Genomic DNA, 19,816 nt, shown 5'->3' on the forward strand with positions numbered 1-19,816 from the left:
GACCACACACACACTGCTATACAAGCGCTCCCTCACACACACACATTAAAGTGCAGCGGAGCGTGTGGAAGACCACACACACGCTGCACCTTTAAGGCCGTCGCTGTGACGGTTATCGACAGTAACCTTAGAATTGTAGCAGGGTTCTCACACCTCCTAATTATACCGTGTGGACTCCGGGAAGACCTGCGCTAAATTTAGCCCTCGGCGGATCTGCAAATACGGTTAGCAAAACATTCCCAAAAGACCCTGAATGGATCTGATTCACGGCTCGCCTGCGTCCCACTGGGGCTGTGCTGCACGAGCGTCCAGCTGCAGGCGTAGGCTGAGGGTGTTTTGAGGGGTTTCGAGGAGCCGAGGGCACGCGAGCGAGGACAGATAGGGCTCTTCCTAAAAGGAGAATCTAGCCGGAGTCTAAGGCAGCGTTACGTGATGAGAGACAAACAGTTGTGAACAAAATCTATCCAAATTATGTTGATTTGAATTATTATTATATTGATTAATTCATCTTATTCTATCTTTATGAATAGAGTTTTTGCTCCATATATCTAACAAATTGTCATCTTTTATTCACATATATATATATACACACACACAAACACATATATTTGTATATATTATTTATTTATATTTAAAATATTATATTCTAAAAATATAAATATATTTATATAGATTATACTGAATATATATACATTGAATAATGTAATTTAATTATATTTTTCTATTATGTATAATTAAATATACTTTCTAAATATTTTATAATATATATAAAATGTACATATTTTATATTTTTGTATATTATTTTTTATATAAAATATATAGTGATTTTTTTTTTTGTTATATTTTAAATGCACATTTGCAATACGCACACTCACCTCTTACAATCGAGTATATGGTATTATTATAAAATATACCACTGAAAATACCATGCTTTTTGGACACCACTTCTTTAAAGTCCCTCACCGTCCCATTTAAAGACCACTAAATAGAAGCACACTTTCTGTTAAAAAGAGTATACTTAATTTGAAAATAATAATAATAAACTTTATTATAAAGTATATCAGTGAACTGCATGTAATATTTTCAGAAACTAATTGCATGTTAATTACAATTAAATTAAAGTGTGTATTTAAAATAGTTGAACTTCAGCACATCTTTATATTAAATTCAATGTTTAATTTGTGGTAAACTATAATGTCATTTCAATTGAAACTTGTCTGTAATGTATTTAAATATATTTGCAATGAAGTTACGATTTAGTACATGTGCTTTAGTTACACAACACATCAAAATAAGTGTACTGTATAGATTATGAATACATGATGATTTAAAATATACTTGGATAAGACATTATATACATAAATAATGTATGCATTATGCACATTATTAGTTGTGCTGTAAAGATTTGAAGTACACTACAAGTGCACTTTAGGCTATGGCAATCAGACAATACTTTATTTTGTACCAGTGCACACAGTAGTTTAACACATGTTGGTGTGAATTTAATTATATCTATCCTAATTGAGGATCTCATCACTAGGTTCCCCCTCTATCTTTAAAGTGTTATTCCCATCACGGGGTCTGATTTCAGCGCTGAATGATAGCGGACGTACTTCTGAAGACCTGATGTTCTGTAAGACTATATGTGATGCGAACACACCGTCCTCTGTGCATTTATAGCAGTGAAATGATGTGCATAAATGCGTCTGGTTCACCTGTTATATGCATATTGTGTGCGTTTGTGCGAGTGAGACGGACCCCGCCTCCTCCACCCGGACCCCCGGGGCCCGTAACCCTTTAAAGCACCTATAAAACATTTGGCAGGAGCGTTTGAAGTTTTTATGAAGCGCTGCAGTATTGTTCCCCAGAGAGACGGCGCACTCCACTGGCGCCTTACTGCCCTCGTACACTGCCAGAGTGTGTGTGTGTGTGTGTAGTTCTGTTTGTTCTTTCTTACTATGTGTGTCATAGATGGAATGAAAGTGTGTGTGTGTGTTTATTTGTTGCCACAGTCTTAGTGTGAGTTCTGCGTAGTAAAGTTGGGGAGAGTTCGCCTGTGTTCACACACACACACACACACACACACACTGCCTGATGTTGATCTTCTCAAACCGGATTGTTGATCCAGTGTTATTAAGATTATAATATAGTTTCTATTTATATTTTGATTGTTTTTATTTTATATATTTTATATATTATTTTTAATTTCAGTTAAAGTTTTTGTGACTCTTAGTCACTAATGGAGTTATTAATCAGTTATTTTAGTACATCAGGTTTAATTAAAAGAAAATGAGAAATGTTGCTTTGGTGATTATCATGTTTTTATATTTCATGTCATTTCAGATTATAATAATAGAAAAAAATATATATATTGTTGATAATTAAGCTCTTACTCAATCAAGTGTCCTACTTTACCATATTATATTATATTTAATTATATTTATATTGATGTCCACGTCTTTCTTTCTTCAGTCGAAAAGAAATTAAGGTTTTTGATGAAAACATTCTAGGATGTTTCTCCATATAATGGACTTCAATGGGGACCAAACGGTTCAAGGTCCAAAAGACCGTTTCAAAGGGCTTTAAACGAATCCAGACGATGAATAAGGGTCTTATCTAGCGAAACGATCGCTTATATATGTTTAAAAAAATAAAAAAGTTTAAGTTTTATAAGCTCAAATGCTTGCCTTGCTCTGTTCTGTGATGCGCGTTCGTGACTCTCCTGTTTAGACTTGTTCATCAAAATGAACAAATTTTTTTTCGTGTCATTTGGTTAATTCAACGAACGAATTGATTCGGAAAAAGATTTGTTAATTTTGATGAACGAGTTCGAACAGGAGAGTCACGGACGCTCATCACAGAACAGAGCAAGGCGAGCATTTGAGCTTATAAAATTTTAACTTTTTAATTTTTTTTTTTAAATGAGCGATCAATTCGCTAGATAAGACCCTTATTCATCGTCTGGAATCGTTTAAAGCATTTTGAACAGTTTGCACTGAAACTCTCATTTCGACCTTGAACCGTTTGGACCCCATTGAAGTCCATTATATGGAGAAAAATCCTGGAATGTTTTCACCAAAAACCTTAATTTCTTTTCGACTGAAGAAAGAAAGACGTGGACATCTTGGATGACATGGGGGTGAGTAAATTATCAGCAAAAGTTTTTTTAAAAGTGAACTACTCCTTTAAAGCTGATATATAATAATTAATCTTACATTATACTCTTTATTTACTTAGTGTAATATGTGGAGGTCTCACTCCATTTACTTGGTCTAATAACTTGCCATCTCTTCATGTCAAGGGTAAATCAAGTGTGCCGTTCGTTTGTTCATTCATTCATATAAATATTTATCCATGTATTTTTAAATGTTCTCAGATTGACACGTGAAGGGATGAATCAGAAATGGCCACAAACAGCTGCGGTGTGAATGCAGGGTTTGTAACATCAGTTTTAGATTGTCTCTTGTCATTGGCAGTCGTTACGCTGCAGGAGTGTGTGTGTGTGTGTGTGTGACACTGTTGCTCATTCAGAAGTTGCTAAGGTGTTCTGCGTGGTTGCTTGATGGTTTGTAAGTACTTTAAGTATAAAGTTTACAAGAAAGTAGACACCCACCTTACACTGCTCTTTTACACTAAACAAAATAGTTAAAAAATAAAGCTTCTGTCCATAAAGCTTGCAGAAGTTTATTATTTAAGTTTGGATCAGTTCGGGACCTGATTGTTATGGAGATATCAATTCAGTACAGCTGCTGGAAATCACTGTAGGTTCAGTTATTAATAATAGAAAGATGAATAAATCATTTTTCTGCCAAGTAATGGCAGGTATAAAAAGTATCCAATCAGATCAGTCGATTTATTGTGGAGATTCTGTTGTATGAAGGGTGTGAAAGAGCCTATCAAAGGTTTTACTCGACTCTTTTCTGTCAGGTTGTCGTGTGTGTGTGTGTGTGTGTGTGTGTGTGTGTGTGTAGTCTGGTCACTGTTGAGTGTTTGCATTCACACTCGCTCTGCAAAAGCTAAAAACAAATGTCAGCAGCATCTAATCCACTGGAGCCAGACTGTGTGTGTGTGTGTGTGTGTGTTCATTATTTCTGTTAATATAACACTAATAATCATTCATAAGCCAGTGGGTGTGTCCTGGATGAAACACAACAGCTGGAGTGGACATGCGTACAGAGTGATGTCAGAGGGGCCGTCTGACCGTTTGATACGAGCGTGTGTGTGTGTGTGTGTGTGGCATTACGTTGAGCAGTAGCAGGGAATCTGCAGCGAAATTGACCACCACATACTGTTAAATTAAGCACGCTTCAACCCTCACTTCAAAGAAAAACACACACACACACACACACAGTGTGCCATTGTTTAGAAATATGATTGGATTGATGGATGGAGTGATGAACGAGAGTGAGATAAAAGGAGACTGTGCTTGTGTACATATCTATAGTAACACATATCTAGAAAGTCTTTCATTCACACACACACACACACACACACACTCATACCCAGCTATCAGAATGTCTGTTAGATTTTTTTAAAGTTTTTTTTGAAGAAGTCTCTTGTGCTGGATTTACCAAGGCTAACACTTAAAGTACTATCTGTCTGTCTGTCTATCTATCTATCTATCTATCTATCTATCTATCTATCTATCTATCTATCTATCTATCTATCTATCTATCTATCTATCTGTCTGTCTTTCCATCTATCTATCTGTCTATCTGTCTATCTATCTATCTATCTATCTATCTATCTATCTATCTATCTATCTATCTATCTATCTATCTATCTGTCTGTCTTTCCATCTATCTGTCTGTCTATCTGTCTATCTATCTATCTATCTATCTATCTATCTATCTATTTGTCTGTCTGTCTTTCTATCTGTCTGTCTGTCTGTCTACTTGTCTGTCTGTCTGACTAATTGTCTGTCTGTCTGTCTGTCTGACTGTCTGTCTGTCTATCTATCTATCTGTCTGTCTGTCTGTCTGTCTGTCTGTCTATCTGTCTACTTGTCTGTCTGTCTGACTAATTGTCTGTCTGTCTGTCTGTCTGACTGTCTGTCTGTCTATCTATCTGTCTATCTATCTATATATCTGTCTGACTAATTGTCTGTCTGTCTATCTGTCTGTCTATCTATCTGTCTGTCTGTCTGTCTTTCTATCTGTCTGACTGTCTGTCTGTCTATCTGTCTGTCTGTATGTCTGTCTGTCTGTCTGTCTGTCTATCTGTCTGTTTGTCTGTCTGTCTATCTGTCTACTTGTCTGTCTGTCTGACTAATTGTCTGTCTGTCTGTCTGTCTGTCTGTCTGTCTGTCTGTCTGACTGTCTGTCTGTCTGTCTGTCTGTCTGTCTATCTATCTGTCTGTCTGTCTGTCTGTCTGTCTATCTGTCTACTTGTCTGTCTGTCTGACTAATTGTCTGTCTGTCTGTCTGTCTGACTATCTGTCTGTCTGTCTATCTATCTGTCTGTCTATCTGTCTACTTGTCTGTCTGTCTGACTAATTGTCTGTCTGTCTGTCTGACTGTCTGTCTGTCTGTCTATCTGTCTGTCTGTCTATCTGTCTACTTGTCTGTCTGTCTGACTAATTGTCTGTCTGTCTGTCTGTCTATCTATCTGTCTGTCTGTCTATATATCTTTCTGTCTATATGTCTATCTATCTATATGTCTATATATATCTGTCTGTCTATTTTATATGTCTGTCTGTTTATCTGTCTGTCTGTCTGTCTGTCTATGTAAAATGTTAAATGTAAGGCTTGTATTTTTGTTAAAGGACTCGTGTGAATTATTCTAAAAGTGTGTAAATCTATCCATATTGTCCATTTTAGATGACGTCTGATGTGTTTCTGATGTCAGTGCAGTGAGTGGAGGCTGGAGCGTTACGTGATCATGATATTGAAGCTCATACTCAACAGAACTCTACACAGCTCTTGATTGACATTAAGTGCCATACTGTAAACTGGGATTCTTTCTTTTATTAGTGAAACTAATCTCTCTCTCTCTGTGCTGAATGAGGGATGTTTGTTTTCTCCGTGTTTGTCCGCAGCTGCTCGTTTATGTGTCTTTTGATTAGATCACCAGTGTGAGTCAATATTCAGGACATCTTCTGTGTCTACAGCGTCTCTGTCCTGTGCTGTTCTGCATGCTGTCGCTGCACTGAGGCATTTCACAGTGTGTGTTCAGAGCCGTCGGCATCTTCGCTACACTCACACACACTCCTCAGAGTTAGAATTTCACCTCTCAGAGCCTTTCTCTCGCACACACACACACACAGTGTTTAACATCTACAGCCGTGAGTGTGACAGCGGGACAGATAGCAGATAAATCTAAAGGCCTCGGTAGGATTACGTTCCTAAGTGTGTTTCGGTTCTCCTGACAGCGTGTCCTAACCAGACACACACCACAAAGTTTTTAGTAACTAGTCATTTGTCTGTCCATGGTGAAAGTGAGAGTCGTTTCTCAGCGGTGTTGGTTCTGGAAGTGTTTTTCTGTTCAATTGCGCCACAGAAATAAGCTTCATAAGAAGTCTTTAATCGAGTATGAAACTAAGCAGTCGGGAAGGCACCAGAACTGATACCGTGAAGCGTGTAAAACTACTGATAGTCGTTGGTTGTACGTGTAAAAACAATAGCAAAGTTAGCATTTTAATCAACAGTACTTTTTTTGTTAAGCTTTTACCATATGTCTTGGAGTATCGCAATAATATCGTACATTCTCAGAAAAAAAGGTACAAAAGCTGTCACTGGGGCTGTACCTTTTCAAAAGGTACACTTTTGTCCATTTTAGGTGCTAATATGTACATTTTAGGGGCTAATAAGTACATGTTATGTGTTAATATGTATATTTTAGGTGTTAATATGTACATTTTAGGTGCTAATAAGTACATTTTATGTGTTAATATGTACATTTTAGGTGCTAATTACATTTTATGTGTTAATATGTAAATTTCAGAAGCTAATATGTCCATTTTAGGTCCAAATGTAGGTACTAATATGTACATTTTAGGTGCTAATATGTACCACTAAGGTACCAATATGCAGCCTTTGGATACAAAAGTTTACCTTTTGATAAGGTACAGCCCCAGTGACAGCTTTTGTACCTTTTTTTCTGAGAGTGTATCGTGAGTTCAGTATCGTGATGTGTATCGAATCGTGACATGAGGGTATCGTTACGCCCCTAGCCAAATATATTAGAAAGTGAGATTAGATTAGAAGTAAGGTTTGTTTTGCGAGTAGATTTTGGGTTATGGAGTGGTTGGTTCAAATAAATGCAAGATAGTCATATTCACGCTTTTAAATGCTTATTTCTTTCATGTTCATCAGGTCCAGCCCTTTCAACCCGATCGACTGAAGCGTTTACATGAAGTCTTTCCAATCCGATTGAGCCATCAAACTGATTATTTGGGCGGTCGCAGCTACTCGCACATCAACCGTCCACATTTGGCCTCTGAAGTACAGCAATATCTTGTGGTTATTATGAATCTGGCTCCAGGAATGTGATGTCATCCCGCCCCCCTCGCGTTGGGAATGCCCTCTCCCTGGGTCTCTTCCTTTTCCCAGCTTTCTGTCTCAGCAGGATATTTTCTCGCATTCATTTTAATTTTAGGCAACATGAATGAGGGTAATCAAGCTGGAATGCAGTGAAGTCACACACACACTGACCGCATCCCAATTAAATGAGGCCGAGAGATCATTATTGACCTCCTGCCCACCCCCTCTTCCACTTTTCTTTTCTTCCTGTGTCTTCTCCTCCCCTTTCTGTGCAACACGTTAGGCCTGAATAGAAGAGTAGAGTTGTGTTGTGTTGGAGTTGAGCGCTCGGTCTCTCACACACACACATTTTAGAGGGAAGCGTCCCCATGCTGTGTCACTGAAAACCCTCACAGTCTGAGCTGTCAATCAAACGCCGTTGCTCCCATATGCTGAACGTAAGGTATGACATCATCCCGCGCGGTACCAGCTCGCGAACGCGAAACTGTTTATAATCGGACCGGCCCAAACACTCGCTTATATCGAGCGCGACGTCGCCTCCATCGCTGTCGCCACAGAGATTCGTCAGTTTAATGCTGTTTACAAGGCTTACAGTGAAAGCTTCAGAAAGAATAAAGAGTAAATCTTCAAACAGGCAGCGCTAAACGAGCCCAGATTCTCGGCATCTGCTTCCAGTTAGAGACACTGAGCCAGAGAAACAAGAGATGAGTGACAACTCCGAGCTTTCATTCGCTTGTTTACTCTGACTGAACAACAGCGTTACTTTGAGCAAACTCAAATGAGTTAAAAGAAGTAATATTCACATTAGATGTTTACGTTTTCTGGACATATTGCCTATTTTTATATTTGTTTATTTAAAATATCGTATCGTTCAATCTCATCTGTCCATCTATCTATGTTTATGTCTGTCTGTCCATCCATGTATCTATATAACTCAACTAGTTTCTAGTTCTGTCTCCAGATACTCATATATTTGCAATAATTGGGTCTATATGGGTCTATTTTTATCATTTTAAAACTTGAATCTTTTATTTTTTTATTTTTAGTGAATTCTACTACGTCTGTTACGATACTAGTTTGAGGCAGTTGAGATGTATTCTTGATAATATTGGGAATTAATTTGCTAGAATGAAACTGATGGTTTAGCTACATCATTTCGTTTTACACTTATTATTTATTGCATAACAACAGAAGCTCACTCGTACAAATTTGAATATGAAAACCTAAATTCCAGGACGTTTATCTGTGTGTTCCCGTGCAGCGTCAGTGCGCCGCGCTCGTTCGCGCCCTCTAGCGGCCAATATGCGCCGTGACCCCGGCAGCTGAACCACAGAACCACAGAACCGCAGCCAGACAGTCTGCCACCGACACACACATCCACACATCCACAGACTGCTGGGGCCCTGCTTTACATGCCTCACACTCCTCATGTCATGAAGCCCACAGCTCACAGAGGGAGATCCCTCCAGCCTCTCCAATCACCACAGACGTTTAAAATAACACGCTTATTAAGAATATTAACCAATTTGAGCATTATTAAATAGTTATTAAAAAATGCTCAAGTTTAATGATGAATCAATGTGCATTCAAATATTTAAAAAAATATATTGTTAATGACTAAAGTTTTCGTGGATTTGAGGGTTTACTCGTTCACCTGTGATCCGCTCGGCTTCTGGATGATAGTGACGGTGGTGCTGAGTCTTCAGGCACCGTGAGAGGTGACACGTCTCTCTATGTGGCCTGTTGAAACACTTAATTGTGGCCGTTTATTTGGTGACCCCGAGAGTTCATGCGCGTTGGTTTCTGCCGGTGGCAAGAGCAAAGGTCGAAGCCGAATCCACAAACCTCCACACAAACCAGAGGCGCTTTAATGGACCAATTATTGGATTCCTAAGCACTTCACTTTGTTTTTCTTTTTCCTTGGGAAAAGTGATGTTGCCTGTGTGTGTGTGTGTGTGTGTGTGTGTGTGTGTGTGGCACAACTATCAGACTGCAAAAAAAATGGCTTTATTAGGGGAAAGAAAAGCATTAAAATAATTATTCTTTAAAATACACAATATGCATCATGTGCCAAAGCCCCCAGATGACCGATGCATCCAGCACAGAGTGTAATTTGAATGTGGTATGAATGAATTATAAGGTTTCCACTTGAACATTATTTGTGGAAGACCATCATAATAGGTGGGTTAAGTGTCACGGAATGTGCAAGATATGGAAAATCCCAAATGTGTGTTTTCTGGTTGCTGTTCTGTAGCAGCCTGTGATAAATCTAGAGCTGTTGTGGTGTGTGTGTGTTCTGCTGTCAGTCAGAGTGAGGGTTCTTGGTGAGCTGGCCCCGCGCACACACACACACACACACGTGCGCGCGCTCTTGGAGTTGAGGGGGGGAGGGAATGGGAGGGGATATTTAACTTGGGAAAGAGAGGAGTTCTCCTCCAGACGCGCTCATTCTCCTCTGTCCCAGATCAGGACCAGGCGAGTTTTCGGACGGATTTGTGACACCGCGGGGATATGAAGAACATGCAGTAGATAATATTCGCGGGAACGCGTGACGTGTATGACTGCGCGGAACTGTCAGGAGTCTGATTTTATACGGGACTAATGCCGAACTTGTTTTAGAAGTGCGCGGGGTGAGCTTCTGATTGCGCGTGGAGTTGTGCAGGATCTGTCCGCTCTGAGGAGAGACTCTCGTCCCGGGTCAGCAGCGCCGGTTCGGCGGGACGGACTGGAGCCTGTGCGCTCAGAGAGAGAGAGAGAGAGAGAGAGAGCGTAAAAATAACATTGGCTAAGACGCGCTCCATTCCGCGGGCGCGCTGACATTTCAAACGCCAGTTTGGGTGGCACCCGGCAACAGAACCCTAGCAGGCTGCAGAAACGGTGCCATCCCATCCTATCCCGTTGCCATGGTGACACGCCAACAGCTTCGCTAGAGGAAAGCCCGATGAGGATACGCTTTTGAACCTTTCGCACTTGGCACGCCTCACCTGAGCGAGTATCCCTGTGAAAGAAAGAAAGAAGAAGAAGAAGAAAAAAAAGAACAGCCCATGTCATTCCGGGCCACGCGGCCGTCTATTAAAAGATCTCGCTCGTGCTGTCGCTCGGACTATTTATGCACGAGGGCGCAGTGAGGGCCAACTCCACTCCGTAGACACACAGAAGACGAGTCATGGGCAGCATCACCCGCGCGCTCCCGCTACTACTGCTGCTCCTGTGCGCGCACGGCACCGCGGCCCAGCACTACCTGCGCCTGAGGCCCTCGCCCAGCGATACCCTGCCCGTCTCGGGTCTCATCGAGGAGCCCGACCCGGAGTACGACCCGCATGAGCAGGACCTCTCGGAGAAGACGCTGCGCAAGAAGCTGGGGAGCCACTTCGACCCCAACTTCATGTCCATCCACCTGCCCCCGCAGCTGAACTCCAGCGCGCCCCCGGACCTCCCGCGCATGCCCATGCCGCCCGAGCTCAAGAAGCTGGACCTCGCGGAGACGCCGTACGGCAGGCGCGTCAAGGTGGGCAAGAAGGCGCGGAGGAAGTTCCTGCAGTGGCTGTGGATGTACACGCACTGCCCGGTTTTGTACACCTGGAAGGACCTGGGCGCGCGCTTCTGGCCGCGCTACATCAAGGAGGGGAACTGCTTCAGCGAGCGCTCGTGCTCCTTCCCCGAGGGCATGTCCTGCAAGCCGGTCAAGTCGGTGACCAAGACCTTCCTGCGCTGGTACTGCCAGGGCTTCCTGAGGCAGAAGTTCTGCACGTGGATACCGGTGCAGTACCCGATCATCTCCGAGTGCAAGTGCTCGTGCTGAGCAGCGGGAGCTCGGGCGCATCGATTCTCAATGATTGCACTGTTTACCCACGGACAGGGATGTGTGACGCCACATAGCGAATCTATTTTTTTAAATATATATATATATATGTATATATACACGTACTATATATGTATACATATATATATGTGTATGTGTGTGTATAGCTTTTTAATTCAAAGTATATGACATATATGTACATATTTAAGTCAAGGGAAGAAGACGAAGAAGAATGCAGCTATTTTTATTAAAGGATCAGGACCATATATTCTCACGAGGAGCACTTCAGCTCGTGGTTATTTTTATGAAATTATTGCCAAGACGCAAGAGAGAACTTCACTTTCCTCACTGAACTCTATTTATAGAGACCGAAGATGAACACTACGTTGATGCCTATAGAAGTTTTGTACAAATATTAATATCAATAATGAAGATTTTTTTAAAAAAAGAGGCTGGTCTGAAAATTATACACGTGAACTCAGCCTTTTTTTTTCCTTTTGAAAATCATATAGTATTTTAGTAAAAAAACAAACAAATGTGTACGTTTTATTTATTGTTTTAACTGTTGTGAGTATGTATAGATAAAGAGAAGAGAATAGAATATACCAGAAATTCTACTTGAAAACTTCTAAAAATGAATTTAAGAGAATATTAATAATAATAATAATAAACATGTCAATGTAAATGCCATGGTTTTAGCAATAAAATCTGTTAAACTTGGACTGAGTGTGAAGGATCTGAGAAATTAAAAACATTGAATGTTGCAGAATGAATGCAGATCGTCCTCTCCTGTGAAATAACGCTGTGGAAACACTCGACGCGGGCCGCATGGAAACGCTGTGCGTAAAAGCGCGCTGATGTTAACACAGCGCTAAAATATGATGCAGCCATTTTCAAACACTGTCATTGGTGAAATAGAGCAGGGAGAGCCAGCAGCTCCTGGCGTACAGCTTCTGGAAAGGGGAAGAGGGAGAGAGAGAGGGGAGGGGGGCGAGTCTGAGAGACAGAAATCTGAGCCCGATTCTTGTCCAAAAGTCTCGGCGTGAGAAACACTGCAACCCCTCTACAATGACTGTGAACTGATGCTGACGGTACCAGACTGTTAATTAGTCAGCAAACACACTGTCTGCGAGTTCAAGAGATGCGAGACTCGTAACAGCGCGACTTCACGCGCACAGCGGCTCTGCGTGTTCCCGAGGCGCGCGCCTGTCACCGCGAGGGAAAGTGCGTGAGGTTATTGTGACAGATACACTGCTGCTGCTGCTGCTGCTGTGTTTTGGCGCAGAGTGGGGCCAGTTGTCAGCTCTGTTTCTTGATGATGTCTAGAGCTTTTTGGAGGAGGCTGAGAGTGTGTGCGTGTGTGTGTGTGACGCGCCGGCGCCACTCGGCCGCGCACTCTGGCGAGCGCAGAATAGATTGAACAGTAACCCTTTCAGCCTGTGTGTGTGAAAGCCAATCCCCGACAAACTAGCCCTCAAAACACACAGCCGTCAGACTGGCGGAGCACTTCAGCCTTCTGTGAGGAGGGAGGGGGGGTGTATTCATCATTAAAAATATGACCCAAGCTGGAGTGAATCAGGGAGTTCTTTCAGACCGAAGTTAAACACAATGTTTTCTGTCCTTGGCAGAGGCCAATGAGATACCAAATGAAGTAAATGCTCTAATGTGCAGTGTGTGTGCTTGGAAACAAAAGCAAAACAACTCACTTATCTGCAGGAATTACTGAAGAACCGACGGAGAAATGTCATAATCAATCATCTGCGTGTCTCTATATAGGAGAAAGCTTGTTATTTGATTTGTTAGATGCTGTGTGTGTGTGTGTGCTGGGGGAGGGGGGGGGGGGCGCTTCCATTAGTCTTGTGGGTGACATTCATACTGTGCTTTGGGGACCACCAACAGTTGCCTTTACTCATGGTGTGTGTGTGTGTGTGTGCGGTTACTACAGTCTGTGTGAGTCAAAGTATATGCACGTGGATCACAAAATCTGCTTCTTTTTTAATAGTGAGTGCAAGTGATATTGTTCTTAATTATTCTTATTCGTAAAACAGCTTTCCGAAGCAGAGCTGAGAATGTCCGCATCTTTATTTCCACATCCCAGATGACACAGCGACAAGGGAACGTCAAATTTGGAACATGGTAAATAAGATCTGATCTGAATCTGAATAAGATTTGAATCTGAATCTATCAAAGTGAATTCATATTTTGCTGGTCGGAGCAAACAAATGCAAGCATGCATGATTATTTACAACATTTATTTTTCCATGACCTCACAGCATCACACTGAGTGTCACTGTAAAAAATGCTGGGTTGTTTCAACCCAAAGTTGGGTCAAATATGGACAAACCCAAATGTTGGGTTAAAAATGTCATTTCAAATTTTAACTTTCACTTTCAACTGGTTTTTTTTTATTACATTTTTAACCCAACATTTGGGTTTTGTCCATATTTAACCCAAATCTGGGTTGAAACAACAACCCAACATTTTTTAGAGTGTATGCCTCAAAAGTAAATCAAATCACACTTCAGTTCACTCTCAGAAAATAATGTGTTGACCCCTAAAGGTTTATAGTAGTACCCCAGGGGAACATGCTATACTCTAAGGGACTAATATGCACCTTTTAGGAGTTGATTAAGAATGGTTTACCTCTAGTAAAAAATTATAAAAATCCACAATCAATTTGCAAGAAAAATGGTTCACAAAAAGTGCGTCCACACTTCCCTACTATATAGTACACTCTAAAAAATGCTGGGTTGTTTTAATCCAATTTTGGGTAAAATATGGACAAACCCAGCCATTGGGTTAAAAATGTAATTTAGAAATGTAACCCAATGACTGTTTGTCCATATTTTACCCAAAATTGAGTTAAAACAAACCCAGCAATTTTTAGAGTGTATTTGACGAGAGCAGTGTCTGGATTTACAGTGCTCATAAAAGAGTAGGGAAAAAGTACCAGGATGATCTACTTCTTCTGGTGAGAATCTGAAGTGTGATACGATGGACACTTTGCTGTCCCATGAGGCCACGGGAGACGATCTGTGAAGTGAAGTAATCATGATTTAACATAAATATGTACTCGAGAGAGCGTGATTTGGGACACAGTCGTAGTGTTAGTGAATATGTCATGTGATTCTCTACACCTGTGGTTCCTCTGAACTGGAGGAGAAATGACTTCATCCAGCCTAAAAAAACAGCCTTGACTTCAGCAACACGAGAAACTGATCTAAAACGTAATGAAATACTTTTACACAGAAATTGCTATTGGAAACGCGAGTAACATTAAAGGAGTAGTTCACTTTTAAAAAAACTTTTGCTGATAATTTACTCACCCCCATGTCATCCAAGATGTCCATGTCTTTCTTTCTTCAGTCGAAAAGAAATTAAGGTTTTTGATGAAAACATTCCAGGATTTTTCTCCATATAATGGACTTCAATGGGGACCAAACGGTTCAAGGACCAAATTAGAGTTTCAGTGCAAACTGCAAACTGTTCAAAGGGCTTTAAACGACACCAGACGATGAATAAGGGTCTTATCAAGCGAAACGATCACTCATTTTAAAAATAAATAACAAAGTTTGAGTTTTATAAGCTCAAATGGTCGCCTTGCTCTGTTCTGTGATGCGCGTTCGTGACTCTCCTGTTCGAACTCGTTCATCAAAATGAACAAATCTTTTTTCGAGTCATGACTCGAAGGGTCCTAGATAAGACCCTTATTCATCGTCTGGTGTCGTTTAAAGCCCTTTGAACAGTTTGCACTGAAACTGTCTTTTGGACCCCATTGAAGTCCATTATATGGAGAAAATCCTGGAATGTTTTCATCAAAAACCTTAATTTCTTTTTGACTGAAGAAAGAAAGACATGGACATCTGAATGTCTGTTGAGGAGCATCATAAGAAAGTGTTTGCAGATATTGCCTATTAAAACTTGAATCACTGCTAGTCGACATGTGGTTGCAAAGTTACTGGAGTGAAGTGATGAATGATGAAGAAAGGAGACATCAGCAGTTCAGACAAGCAGATTGATCTTATTCAAAGTGTCTAAATAAATAATTGTAAGGTTCCTGTGCTGCAGGACAGGTGGAATCAAAACTTTATTCACATGTAGACCAGTACAATATTGACAAAGCATTGACTTAATCAGCCCATACAGTAACGGATGCTCTACAGACAGATCCACTGGAGAGAGAGAGTTTATCCTGGCTGTGATGAGGACGAGACGACGCGACGTGTGTCGACTCTTGCTGTGTGATATTTAGTGCTGCAACAGAAGCCGATCTCATGTTCTCATGTCCAACGAGACGATTCAGACTATCCAGGGATCCTGTTGTGTTAGCAGGAGCAGAATAACCTTCATGTGGACGAGTACCCAAGAGAAAGATGAAGAACTCCAAAAATCAAACAAGTTTGGGGTCAGTAAGAACTTTTTTACTATCATACAGCAAAGATGCATCAAAAGTGACATTAAAGACATTTACAATGTTAATTTGCTGTTCTTTTGGACTTTCTATTCTTAAAAAATAGCTTCAAATATTCACATGTTCTTTTAAATTGCAATAATACTGAAGTTCACAATATTACTGCTTTTATGTATTGTTGTTATATCTTGGTGAGCAGAAGAGACTTATTTCAAAAACATACAAAAAAAAAAGCTTTAAACGATTGTATGAAATATCTGCAAATCAGTGAAAAAATGATATTTTTGTCCTATAAAGGATTACCGTATATTCTAACGCTGTTGTTTGCATGGATGCTTTCCATAGGGTCCAAACTGTAATCATTTAAAATGGGATTTGTGCATCTAATGCTCCAAAGTCAACTGTTCCCTATGAAGTGCTATCTATTATATCTGTGTCTGGCAGTCTCATGTGCTCTCCATGACGAGCATAACTCATAACTCTCACCACTTCTGTGACTTGAATGGTTAATATGTTTCATTTGCTCTTGATTCATCAAGTTTATTGGTTGTCAGTGGCCGTCTATTTCCTTTATGCATGCATAGATCATGTTCTGCTTCATGAAGAGAACATTTCAAATGCTGCACTGCCCTCTACTGGCTAACCTACACTCTTAGAAGAAATGGTTCTATTTAGAACCAGAAATGGTTCCATCTCCCGCTTCATATATGGAACTGCAAAATGGTTCTATATAGAACCATTTTTTTTTGGTAAAAGGTTCTATTGGCCAAGTATGGAACCCCAGGGTTCTATATAGAACCTAGAGGAAGCCTTTTTTTAAGAGTGTATAGAACCTTTTAGGGGTTCCAAATACGTAGCGCTGATAGAACCTTTTAAGGTTCTATATAGAACCTTTTCTTCTAAGAGTGTAGATTGCCACGATACATTATAAACACTATAGTAGTTATATTTATGTTAAATGATACGATTCATGAAGTGTGACAGAATCCCATAATTAAACAGAATATTCAGGTCTATATTAAAGGCCACATGCCCAGTACATCATCCTGATAAATATAAGTTGTTGTTTTAAGGAATTTAGACACTGAAAAAAATAATATGCTTTATCTAATCAATAAAATTGTGGCAACATATTACAATCAATATTAATTAAATTGTACAAATTAGAATTATTTAGAATGTTAATTTGATTAACTATTACTCAATTCTAATTTGTTCAATTTAATAAATAATATTGCTTGTAATCTTTTGCCACAAATTTATTGATTAGATAAAGCATATTCATTTTTACAGTGTATTTGATTGAAGTTTAAAAGGAAAGCGTAAATAATTACCGGTAGAGCATGAGACTGTAATATTTCCTCATTTCTTTCTTTATATCTTGCAGACGTATTGCTTATAGATGCACAGGTGACGTCATCATACGGCAGCATATCGTCTCCTCCGTTCCCGACACTGTTGGAGTGATGAGGTGAGACTCATCACTGTCTTTAAATGATGCATAATTATACATGTAACTACAAAATTTAACCTAACCCTAAATCAACCCCTATCCCTAAGTACATGTAGTTAATTATTTTTACTCGCACTTACACTGCAGCACAGACACCTTAAAATAAACCGCGCGTGTGTGTTAGAGAGAGAGAGAGAGATTTGGATGGATTTTTATGAACTGTGAGTGAGTATATATGTAATATTGTAATGGATTTTCAGCAGATGATAAACAGTATATACAGTTCTAAAAGAAAAATATAAACAATCTACCAATCAATTAAATTGCACTGTAATTAATGAATTGTATATAATTATAAACCTAACACGAGACACTTTCTGTGAACATATTTGAAGATCTGCCGTCATTGGCGACTTTTGTCCACATGCATGTCAGAGGGGTTTTAACTTGTTATGCAACACATTTTATAAAGTTTGAGGAACCGAATGATTTATGACTCGAGGTGTTTGAGACCAGCAAATGAAAGCAAACATTTGTGCAATCGCACTGACTCTTTAATCCCCTCAGATATCTCACAGCTCTGGTGTTAACGGGTTTACTACTTCCCCCTCCCACATGATAATGAAAGGTTAACGCACTCATGAATGACTCAATCCTGAAGTGTAAGAACGCTAAACAGGCAGCAGGGGGCGCCATTGACTCTACACAGGTTCCACACTGTCCTCACACACACACTCCTGTGAGCGGGGTTTCTGTCGATGGCACAGACAGATCGTCCTGAAAGGTTGGTATGAGTGTGTGAAGTGTTTGTGTGGGGGCAGGAGGAGACGGCTCTTTTATTTCTTGACCTCTCACACATGTGACACACTCATCAGAGTAAAACGCCACTGAACGGTGCCATAAATACCACAGGAATGTTGAGAAGCTTACACAGGCTTGAGAAACTCCCACACACGTCAACACACACACACACACATGGACGCTATTCATTGAGAAATTACTTTATTTTTCGGCACATTATGAAAAATATTTGGATTTTTGCTCTTGCCACATGCGTGATCCTAAATCTTCTGAGTGTGTGATCCGCACCAGTGGTACCAGTCCCCCTAAAGCCAACCACAGAAACCAGTTATACGTGCAATTATTCATTGTGTGTGAGCATGAAAGCGTGTGAGAGTTTTCTCTCCTCAGCACACAGAACTATGAAATTAACTATAAAACAAAGTATTTGAATGTGAATTCCCCAGTTGTGTGTCCCTTCAGTGTGGTTGTGTTGAACGGAGACCTTTTTTCTTCCCCAGTTCCAATCATTTTTTTCTTCAAGTTTTCTAGTCTGTGCCGCAGAGAAATATCAACAGAAGCGTGATGCTCCTGGAGGAATGGTGTCGTCTGAGGGTTGTGTTGCATAAATGAAAAATAGTTCTGCTCTCGGCTGATCAGATTGTGAGGAGAAGTTTCTGCTTTCTCCTTTTTTTGCAAGCCAGATTTATTAAAGGGATAATTCACCCCCAAAATAAACCCGTCATTCCATACATCTGATTTTCATTCTTCTGTCAAACACACAAGATGTTAGACAGAATCTCTAAGCTGCTATTTTCCATTAAATTAAAGGATTAGTTCACTTTTAAAAAACCTTTTGCTGATATTTACTCACCCCCATGTCATTCTTTCTTCAGTCGAAAAGAAATGAAGGTTTTTGATGAAAACATTCCAGGATTTTTCTCCATATAATGGACTTCAATGGGGACCAAACGGTTCAAGGTCCAAATGAAAGTTTCAGTACAAACTGCAAACTGTTCAAAGGGCTTTAAATGATTCTAGACGATGAATAAGGGTCTTATCAAGCGAAACGATCGCTCATTTAATAAATAAATAACAAAGTTTAAGTTTTATAAGCTCAAATGCTCGCCTTGCTCTGTTCTGTGATGCGCGTTCGTGACTCTCCTGTTTGAACTCGTTCATCAAAATGAACGAATCTTTTTTCGAATCATTTGGTTAATTCAACGAACGAAATGAACGAATTGACTCGGGAAAAGATTAGTTCATTTTGATGAACGAGTCTGAACAGGAGAGTCACGAACGATCATCACAGAACAGAGCAAGGTTGAGCATTTGTGCTTATAAAACTTAAACTTTTTAATTTATTTTTTAAATAAGCGATCGTTTCGCTTGATAAGACCCTTATTCATCGTCTGGTGTCGTTTAAAACCCTTTGAAGCTGCACTGAAACTGTTTTTTGGACCTTGAACCGTTTGGACCCCATTGAAGTCCATTATATGGAGAAAAACCTTAATTTCTTTTCGACTGAAGAAAGAAAGACGTGGACATCTTGGATGACATGGGGGTGAGTAAATTATCAGAAAAAGTTTTTTTAGAAGTGAACTACTCCTTTAAATCATGTCATGTGAGGATATTCCCCTCCACAGCTTTAATCTGATGTGTGCGATGCAGAACCAATGACTTTTGGCTTTATTGATCATCTTCATCCTCTAATTTGAATATAAGATGAAAAGATATCTTCTGTCTTCCACAGATAAAAGTACATCATAGTAGGATTTTCATCAGTTGATATAGTTGAAATATTGGATAATATTTGCAGTTTCCTGGCGTTCTCACTGGTGTCCACAACACACACACTCGGATCTGGAGGATGGCCAGAATGATGGCGG

At 40.0% G+C, this 19,816-nt stretch overlaps 2 protein-coding genes across 3 annotated transcripts in view; both read left to right on the top strand.

The window, feature by feature from the left end:
• The first annotated feature begins 9,890 nt into the window (after window positions 1-9,890).
• Window positions 9,891-11,720, top strand: nog2 (noggin 2). Its single transcript, XM_039684481.2, has one exon. The coding sequence runs from the start codon at window positions 10,648-10,650 to the stop codon at window positions 11,281-11,283; it is 636 nt and encodes a 211-aa protein (XP_039540415.2). The 5' UTR covers window positions 9,891-10,647; the 3' UTR covers window positions 11,284-11,720.
• A 1,459-nt stretch (window positions 11,721-13,179) lies between these two features.
• The window catches only part of ntn2 (netrin 2), a 40,976-nt gene continuing 34,339 nt past the window's right edge, over window positions 13,180-19,816 (top strand). Inside the window, exons 1-3 of one of the 2 annotated variants that reach the window (XM_089125592.1) lie at window positions 13,180-13,419; window positions 15,447-15,688; window positions 17,082-17,165. The gene's annotated coding sequence lies outside the window, so the exon portion shown is untranslated. Of the gene's footprint in view, window positions 13,420-15,206; window positions 15,689-17,081; window positions 17,166-19,816 lie in introns of those variants that run through there. The other variant, XM_089125593.1, reaches the window with a different exon arrangement.

The sequence above is a fragment of the Pimephales promelas genome, chromosome 22 (assembly GCF_988280905.1).
Source record: "Pimephales promelas chromosome 22, fPimPro1.hap1.1, whole genome shotgun sequence".
Taxonomy (NCBI): domain Eukaryota; kingdom Metazoa; phylum Chordata; class Actinopteri; order Cypriniformes; family Leuciscidae; genus Pimephales; species Pimephales promelas.

Bases quoted from the DNA above. Each gene is read 5' to 3' on its own strand.
- nog2 (XM_039684481.2), top strand. From the start codon at position 10,648: ATGGGCAGCATCACCCGCGCGCTCCCGCTACTACTGCTGCTCCTGTGC.